General features: G+C 44.9%; 1 protein-coding gene across 1 annotated transcript; it reads left to right on the top strand.

Moving 5' to 3' along the window:
* The first annotated feature begins 3,007 nt into the window (after nt 1–3,007).
* On the top strand, nt 3,008–8,701 carry tmem72 (transmembrane protein 72). The gene is made up of 5 exons (XM_014154455.2): nt 3,008–3,335; nt 5,996–6,062; nt 6,648–6,719; nt 6,995–7,134; nt 7,374–8,701. The coding sequence occupies exons 1-5, from the start codon at nt 3,260–3,262 to the stop codon at nt 7,802–7,804; spliced, it is 786 nt and encodes a 261-aa protein (XP_014009930.1). The 5' UTR covers nt 3,008–3,259; the 3' UTR covers nt 7,805–8,701.
* The last annotated feature ends 1,056 nt before the right edge of the window (nt 8,702–9,757 follow it).

The following is a 9,757-nucleotide window of genomic DNA, read 5'->3' as shown; positions in this document are numbered from 1 at the left end:
TGTTGGTAGACATAGGGGTAGAAGGCACACATTGATATTCTTATTATGCGGTATCTGCAATGTGATGTTTACTGTTTGTTGTTGTGGTATTCATTGTTTGTTAATGTGGTAAGGCCATTTCATTCAAATGTGGGCATTATAAGTGGGTGGTCTTTTCTGTGATTTCCTGTACACGTCTGTACATGTGGATGTAAACACGTATGCCCTATATCACTCTCATCTGAGGAGGGTGGCGAGGCAGACGAGAGACTAGAGGTTTTAGAGCATCACGCCCCAGACACGCCCCAGACATCACGCCCCAGTGTGGGTGTTTGTGGTCGAAGGTTATGATAAAACATACAAAGCTGGGCCTCCCGAGTGGCGCAGTGATCCAAGGCACTGCTTCGCAGTGCTAGAGGTGTCACTACAGACCCGGGTTCGATCCCGGGCTTTATGACAACCGGCCGTGATCGGGAGTCCCATAAGGCGGAGCACAATTGGCCCAGCGTCGTCCGGGTTAAGGGAGAGTTTGGCCAGAGGGGCTTTACTTGGCTCATTTCGCTCTAGTGACTCCTTGGGCTGGGTGCCTGCCAGCTGACCTTGGTTGTCAGGTGAACAGTGTTTCCTCAGACACACTGGTGCGCTGGCTTCCGGATTAAGCAGGCGGGTGTTAAGAAGCGAGGTTTGGCAGGTCATGTTTGAAAGGATGCATGACTCCACCGTTGCCTCCCGAGCCTATTGGGTAGTTGCAGCAATGAGAAAAAATATAAAGCTGAAAATTGTTCATGTATTGCAGCATAACGTGTGCTTCAATGACCTAACTCTACTTAATAGAACTATAGAACAACGGCATTGTTTCTAGGACACATGATTGTGGCCGTTACTACAACATTTGCTGTGGTTCAGTTCAGTATCTTCCACTTGCAGCTGCAGACTATGGTCATCTGGGTCCTAGGTCACAGAGAATAATTTTGCGATGTATTGGGGTTGTGCCGCAGAGCATCATGGGGGTTGTATGTTGTGGATGAGCACGTTTCAGATAAATGTCTCATCATTATTGAATTGTTATAAAGACGTGGTTATGAAACCCACGAGACAAAACAAATATAAAACTCTTAAACAGAGAAAAACACTCTCATAAATTCTGCTATTTAACCCCATGTATTCATGCTCCACTTAAACTGCTCTCTTTAATAGTCCTATATATTATTCTTCACATTTGGTGTTTTTCTGATTAACATTTCTGGACAAACTTAGTCTCTCCAGCAGTAGTTAGCCTCCGTAGTTTCTCAGATTCACAGAATGTTGTGTTTGATTTGGATTTAAACAGTTGATTATTGCTAGAAGCTTGCATCACAGTAGGATAAACACACACACATAACCTGGCTGTTAAGCTGGAAACAAGTGGACTTGGAGTGGGAAACAAAGGTGCCTTTGTGAGTGAGTTTGTGAATGCGTGCATGTGCATTTGCTTGTGTGTGTGTGTGTGTGTGTGTGTGTGTGTGTGTGTGTGTGTGTGTGTGTGTGTGTGTGTGTGTGTGTGTGTGTGTGTGTGTGTGTGTGTGTGTGTGTGTGTGTGTGTGTGTTTGTAAGTGTATAAGGAGATTTACATACTTGAGCCCACAACAGGAGTCAATCTGAGCTCCAGCTCTGTCTGTGTTCCTGCCAATAGGACTAACACAGGTCCGGTACTCAATGTGTGTGCCAGCTTACAGTATGTGGGTGTGTAAGCGTGTGTGCGCATGTGTGTGTGTCACCGCTGGTCAAGGGGTCTTTGTTGGCGGCGGCAGCATGTTTTCCACTCTTCACAGCATTTTCACACTCAAAGTTCCTCAGGGCTTAAACAGCTAGGCCATTTTACAAACATCTAGGGTATGTTCTAAACATCTAGGGCAGGGGTCGGCAGCAGGCAGCCCGTGGGCCAAAACCGTGCCACAAGTGATTTTTTTGTTGTTGCTGAAATAAAGACTGTAAAATAACCAGGAATTCAGCTAAAATGTTGTTTAGAAAATCTGTTCCCAAGTATTCCCATGAATAAAAAAAGAGACAAGGGGCAATTCCACTTAAAGTTCTGTCACCGAGCAAGACCCACTGTTCCCCTGACGCCGAAGACTTGGATGTCAATTAAGGCATCCCTCCATACCTTTCTGATTCAGAGGGGTTGGGTTAATTGCGGAAGGTATCCCCCTTTCCCTTTCCCTAAAATGTGTGCCATACAAAAACCATTCATTTCAAAGTTGAACAAACCATACAACTCTATGCATAAGGACTACTTTTAACAATTTACACTGAATATTTTACAAAAACACATTTACTGGAAGAACTGTGCAGATGCAAAGTGAGGTAAAAGAATTTCAGTAACATCAGCTATGTGCACTTCACTGCCCTGGGGCATTGTGATCTCCTTAGACCAGGGGAAAGAGTGCCCCCTACTGGCCCACCAACACCACATCCAGCAGCATTCGGTCTCCTATCCAGGGACTGATCAGGACCAACCCTGTCTAGCTCCCAAGGCTTGCCATCAGTGGGCTGCAGAGTGGTATGCTGCTGGTGAAGGGAGCTAGGATTCTTATCTTCTGAAGGTCATTGACCTTGGTGCAGTCAAACAGTCCAGAAAGTGTGTGAGTGTGTTTGCGTGCATGTGTGGCATGTACGTACGTGTGTGTGTGTCTGTGTTTATGACCACCTGTGGGAAGGGCAATCCAGCCACAGCATTATTTTTAATGTCATTCACAAACCAGGTAATCTTTAACCAGCCATCAGAAAGAACACTCTGGCACAAACACCCTTCACCAACCTGTAGCGCTCACACACACTAACACTCGATACACACACAACCATGATCCGACCGGCCACACTCACCTTGTGTGTGTGGAATGCTGTATAAACCGACTAAGTATGGTTGTGTGTGTGTGTGTGTGTGTGTGTGTGTGTGTGTGTGTGTGTGTGTGTGTGTGTGTGTGTGTGTGTGTGTGTGTGTGTGTGTGTGTGTGTTTCAATGCTGCTTTAGACTGATTAGTACCCAGGCACTCACTGAGCGGCTCAGAGAGACTGAGCACCATGGAGCTGTGTGGATGCTGCCTCTGTTACCACTGTAACCCCTGGAGCTGAAATTGAATAGTGTATCTGTAGCTATTAAAGCTCACCTGTGAGATTGTACTGCAGAATGTTACATTAATATAGGATCCAATAGAACCCACAGACTGACGTTTGAACTGGAGAGAGGTGGATTAGAGAGGAAGAAAGAAGAGTTGTAAAAGAGGAGAGAAGTGTTTGCGCGATGGGCAGCACAGTGACAGCCTGGTGGGTCATGGTAGAGGTTGCCTGCAGGATTCTGGGTATTTCTACGTCAGCAGGTAGGAGACTGCAGGACTGTAGTTGACTGGACACATACACTATCTCTTTCTCATTCACACAACATCAGGTAGGAGACAGACTGTAGGCCTGGACTTTAAAATGACACTGTGAGACGACCTGCAATTTTGTCATCTATCACAGAGGTTGTGAGTGAGTGAGTGAGTGAGTGAGTGAGTGAGTGAGTGAGTGAGTGAGTGAGTGAGTGAGTGAGTGAGTGAGTGAGTGAGTGAGTGAGTGAGTGAGTGAGTGAGTGAGTGAGTGAGTGAGTGAGTGAGTGAGTGAGTGAGTGAGTGAGTGAGTGAGTGAGTGAGTGTAGAGGATTAATCATGAACCTTGAGGTTTATCTCCTCTTGTTCTCTAGTGAGAACCGCAGGCTAAACAGTCTAGACTAATTTGTACTGTATATAACCCTGCTGTATCATATATAACTGTGTTTTAGTGCTCCTTGAGGGCTACGGAGACACAGAGCTCCCTCAGTCTACTCTCATACTATATCATAGCATGAATCACATACTGCTTTGTTTCAGCAACAGTACACTCTCTACCTCCTGCAATATCCATTTTAAAGGTCTGGTATTTACAGTATAATATACATGGGACTTCTATATGTCTGAGCTGGGTGGTATGTGTCTAGTCTCACATCACACAGAACTCATCTCTTACTGTCTTATTGGCTAATTTGATCATACGCTGACACACATACACTTACCTTTTAGATCTACATTGTCCCTTTGAGAAGCATGTCATTTTCCACTAGGTCTAGTCTACAGGCAGCGTTAATTCTCCTAACAATCCATAAAGTCCTACTAACCATTTAGCCTCGTTCCCCTGATCTAGACATATTCCCTTGGTGCAGATTCCAGCACCGCATTTATGGTAAACAGGTTTGACCAATGACTTCCACATGTCAGTAGTGACCACCGTTTCAACCCTGTCACCTTACTCACACGCACACACGCACACATGCACACACACACACGCACACACACACACACACATGCGCGCGCACACACGCGCACGCACACACTCACACTCACACACTCACACTCACACACACAAGTGCGCACATATGTGCACATGCACAAATGCACACACAAACATACATACATACATGTGTGCATACACACACAATATTTAAACTCTTTTAAAGTCACACACACACAAACCCTATTTAAACCATTTAAAGTAATTTAGTCTATCCTTAACAAGCAACCCACAAACAGTTGACTCACTCTCACTTCACTTTCTTGAATGTAATGTAGACATACTGCAGTGGTACCTACTTTACTGCAGATATTTATTTATTTGAATACATTTTTTTAAGGAGTTGGGCTGTACCACTCCTTTTGTATTTGTAAAAACTTTACTGAACAGATAGTACAGTGATGGAAAGATGAGGGGGAGATTGAGGCAGCGGTGTGCCGCCCCATGGGTCTCCCGGTCAGCTGCGACAGAGCCTGGACTCGAACCAGGATCTCTAGTTTTAGACCACTGCGCCACTTGGGAGGCCTCATGGACCTCTCTTTGGGCACAGGGGCATTGTCATGCTGAAACAGGAAAGGGCCTTCCCAAACTGTTGCCACAAAGTTGGAAGCACAGAGTCGTCTAGAATGCCATTGTATGCTGTAGCATTAACATTTCCCTTCACTGGAACTAAGGGGCCCAGCCCAAACCATGAAAAACAGCCGCAGACCATTATTCCTCCAAACTTTACATTTGGCACTATGCATTGGGGCATGGAGCGTTCTCCTGGCATCTGCCAAACCCATATTCGTCGGTTGGACTGCCAGATGTTGAAGCGTGATTCATCATGCCAGAGAACGTTTCCACTGCTCCAGAGTCCAATAGCGGCAAGCTTTACACCAATCCAGCCGACGCTTGGCATTGCGCATGGTGATCTTAGGCTTGTGTGTGGCTGCTCGGCCATGGAAACCCATTTCATGAAGCTCCAGACAAACAGTTATTGTGCCGGCGTTGCTTCCAGAGGCTGTTTGGAACTCGGTAGTGAGTGTTGCAACCGAGGACGATTTTTAAGTGCTACGTGCTTCAAACGTGTGGCCAATCATTTCATGGCAGAGCCGTTGTTGCTACTAGACATTTCCACTTTACAACAACAGCACTTACAATTGACCGGGGCAGCTCTAGCAGGGCAGAAATTTGACGAACTGACTTATTGGAAAGGTGGCATCCTATGACGGTGCCACGTTGAAAGTCACTGAGCTCTTCAGCAAGGCCATTCTACTGCCAATGTTTGCCAATGATTCCATGGCTGTGAGCTCGATTTTATACACCAATTTCAAGGGGTTTTATCGACTAATTTGAAGGGGTGTCCATATACTTTTGTATATATAGTGTACTTAGGAAAGACAGCCATGTGGTAATTCTGACATCTAGTGGCCACTACATGTACGAATAACCTGTTGGACAATTAGGCCTAGAGTTAATTTGGAATAAAGTACTTAATTCAGTAGTTAATGTACTATCGATTTTATCTAAATCATCATCACTATTTTGTTTAAATGCAAAATGTGAAGTGTGCGTGTGTGCGTGTGCGTGTGCGTGTGCGTGTGTGTGTGTGTGTGTGTGTGTGTGTGTGTGTGTGTGTGTGTGTGTGTGTGTGTGTGTGTTCATGTGTAACCTGCCCTTCTGCTGTCTCCAGTGCTTTGTGTTGTAGGAGTGGAGACGTTAAAACAGGGGAAGTTCCACAGTCTGGCCATCTACCTGCTGTGAGTACTGTCATTAGATAGACACAATTCCTGCTAAACTCTGACAGGCTATATAAAAACATCCTGCTTCACTTGAATAGGTTACTGTTGGTACATACAGTTCCCCATAAGTCACACAGTAGTCCCTCTAGAACCCCCCCCCCACACACACACACACACTACTTTAATAAAGGAAAGAATGTGTGTTTCAGGTCAATCTGCACTCATAATGGAAAAAGAGGAGGGTGGCTAGGGGAGGGGTGGTCTAGGGTGGGGGAGGCAGTACAGGAAGAGCAGGGCAAGCAAGAGGAGAGGCAAGTGACCTGGGTCACTGTCCTACTTTGCATTATGTCTGTGACCCATGGCTAAACTCCCATGAAGCAACACGCACTGCACAGCACAGGAAAACATGTCCCTGAGGAGTAGAGAAATGCAAGACTGTTTATTACATTTATCAACAGTAGAGACCGAGTCTTCTGGTAGGAAATGTCAAGGGTTATACTCTGCATGACATTATCCCTTAATCTGGTCCATAGTTGTCTGATCACTAGCATCTATTTGGTTCTGGGTCTGTTCTTTGATCTGTTTGTGTGTTGAATCCCTTAGGGTGTCTGGGGCAGGTATGATGGTGTTTGAGGTAGCCTACTTCCTAGATGCCCTCCTGCAGATGTGTCTGCCGTGAGTACACTACCCATAATCTCCATCTAAGTCTTTTTCTAAGTGTGCATCCAAAATTGTACTTCATTCTCTGTATAGTGCACTACTATGGGAGCCAAAGGACCAGAGTGTTGCATAAGGAATAGGATGCAATTTGCCCTTTGTAATCATAGCAAATGTGTGGCTATTTCTTTCATAAGTGAAGTGAACAAAAAAACCTCAAACATAAAACTGTCTCTGTCTCCATCTCTGTCCCCTGCTTTTCCCCCTCCTCACCCATCTCCCCCCCCCTCTAGTTTCCCTCCAGGGTGGCGTGTGTTTGTGTTGTGGGGAAAGATGGCTCGTCTTGGAGGCTTTCAGAAGTTCCTCTACTACTCCATGATGTCAGTGGTGTGTTTCCTTCACCCTGTGTTAGTGTGGCATGCTGTTATACCAGGTAACATCACTCTACCAGGTTACAACATTACCTAACCATGGCATTATCCTTTCCTAACCATTACTACTGTTACCAGGTACTACTACACACTATTATTACATTTAATAAGGTTGATGGAATTCACAAACATTGATATTCACCCAACATGTCTTTTAGATTCAGTTTAAATTCAAAACAACATCTGATGTTTAAATGTATTGTATTTCTTCAGCTTGAAAACTTCTCCCCTATGATTCCAGGCATCATGCTCCTGGTCACAGCCTTCTTCAACTTCATCCTCAGCAAAAATACCGAAACAGTGTCCCCTAAAGACTTGGAGGACAATGTAGGGATAACGTCTGTGTGTGTGTCTGAGAGAGGAGGAACAGAACATACCTTCTCTTTCCTCAACATGGCAATGGGCAGGAGAGAGACAGGGCTGGCCTTCGTACCCAGGGAGAGTGGCTTGGGAGTGGGGGAGAGAGGAGAGAGCAGTCGGGCCATGCTGGAGGTAGAGATGGAGCAGCCAGGGTCAGAGCTAGAGCGAGTGAGGAACGGAGGAGAGAGGAGGAAAGAGAAGAAAAGACATGTGCATTTCCAGAACAGTGCTACAGAGGAGACAGAAATGGAGGAGTACCATGACTTTGAACCAGAGACCACCTCGGACACCACTCCTATGATCACTAACTGAACATTACACTACTGTTATTCATTGAAGGCCCAGGACAATATGGTGGGGAATAGAGACTGAGCTCCATTAACATCAGCAGAGCTGGGGCACAGTGGAGAAGATGGCCAAATACCGCCAGAAGTGGAGAACCTTGTTGGTGGGGAGGAGTGGATGAGTGAGTGTGTGACGCTACAGAAGCAATACAGTTGGGGGTCAGCTGGAGCAGGGCTTGAACCAGGGACCTCCTCAGACACCGCACATGTGATCACTGACTGAATATTACACTACTATAGCAATGCAGGGGGACAGTTGGAGTGAGGTTTGAACCAGGGACCTTGAGGTTAAAGGTGAATTGTGGTGGTGGTGACTAACTTCTGGATACTGATTCTCATCAGTCAATGACTCAATGCCAAATAATGCATATAATCAATGTTCTATATACTATAGGAGAGTTAACTCATTGAAAACAGACTGACTTGTTTGCTTGCCCACTTCTTTTTTAGATTGAACACATTTCAGTTAGCTAATGGTAATATAAAGATCAGAATCACTGGTTTTGTATGATACAGGTGTGGGCCCCACATTCCACAAGCTGTAGGAGGGTCACACACACTACACAGACGTTTAGGAAAGGCTGCTGTTACTAACTGCTGATCATACAGTCTTAAGTTTGACTTAATCTACTGTATATGATGAAGATGATAATGATGACGATGATGATGATGGTGGTTTTAATGATGATCATAATGAGGATGGTGTTGATGATAATTTAAAGTAAGGGTCTGATTTTAAGAGAGGCAGTCCACTAAGGTGAATGTATATACTGTATGGAATCTGTTTTAGCTGCACACAGAACATGTATATAATGTTTTGCACATGTAGAATGATTTCTATAGTAATAAAACCCTTTGTACCGACGGTACGTGATGTTTTATGGTGTTATTCTATAATGTAATTGGACCAAATCCTCTTTGTCTTATGCTATGGATGATTTACATATCTGGAGAAGTGTGGGGGTAGGGAAGTTGAAGCATGTGAGAGTGAGTGAGTGAGTGTGTGTGTGTATATGTGCTTACTTCCGTGTTGTGTGTGAAGGATTGTGTGCATAGTTATTTATTACACTCCCTGTTTGCGTGTGTGTGCGTGCGTGTGTGCGTGCGTGTGTGTCGTAACGGAACACCTAGGTGGGGTGACCATGGTGATGGAGCACAGGAAGAGTTTACTCCTGGATTGTCCAAGCAACCCACTGGGAACAGACGTCAGGTCAACGTCTAGTTTTGATTCACTTTTTTTGAGTTGTCAACTAACGTGAATTCAACGTGAAATCTACAAATAAGTCACCATGTCGTTGGATTTACAGTTGGTAAAAAGTTGGGTAAAAAAATATGAAATGCCATTTACGTTGATGACTTTTTGCAAATCCAATCAGTTCTCCAAGTCATCACAGATTCTTTGGGGTTGAAATGATGTGTAAACAACTTTGATTCAACCAGTTTTTGCCCAGTGGAAACCTGACAAACAATTGGCTCTTCTATCTCCAGGGAGTTCTCAGTAGAAACAACATCAGAGGCAGCACAGGTAGGTGTAGCTACAGGGTGTACAAGCTTTGCTCCAGCCCGGCTCTTAAGCTTCCTCTATCACAAGCTGGTACTCAGCCTCAATCTAGTGTCTTCTGTCTTGCAAACACAGGTGACCGCCCTCTTGAAACACCTGAGCCAGTTGTGCCACTGAAAACAGTCCCAAAAGGTATAATCCTTCCCATCTGGCACTACACGCAGGTAAAAGCAAATTATCAAAGTATTTGAAAGATTTCAAATAATATTTGAACCCAGGTCTGGTAGACACAACTCCTCTGGGAGGAACACAGGTGTCAACAACAAAGGTGTCTTCTCAATTAGCTATCAAACAGATCTAGCCGGTAGATACATCCTGTTAATACACCCTGTAGAACTCACCTCAAAAGGAATTATGCCA

This window comes from Salmo salar, chromosome ssa18 (genome assembly GCF_905237065.1).
Source record: "Salmo salar chromosome ssa18, Ssal_v3.1, whole genome shotgun sequence".
Lineage (NCBI taxonomy): Eukaryota > Metazoa > Chordata > Actinopteri > Salmoniformes > Salmonidae > Salmo > Salmo salar.
The sequence above is the reverse complement of the archived record's forward strand: the minus strand, read 5'-3'. Positions and strand labels throughout refer to the sequence as shown.

Excerpts from the sequence above, each read along its gene's own strand:
- tmem72 (XM_014154455.2), top strand. The coding sequence starts at position 3,260 with ATGGGCAGCACAGTGACAGCCTGGTGGGTCATGGTAGAGGTTGCCTGC. Across the intron at positions 6,720-6,994 it reads CTCCTGCAGATGTGTCTGCC|TTTCCCTCCAGGGTGGCGTG; the intron begins GTGAGTACACTA and ends CCCCCCCTCTAG. Across the intron at positions 7,135-7,373 it reads GTGGCATGCTGTTATACCAG|GCATCATGCTCCTGGTCACA; the intron begins GTAACATCACTC and ends CTATGATTCCAG.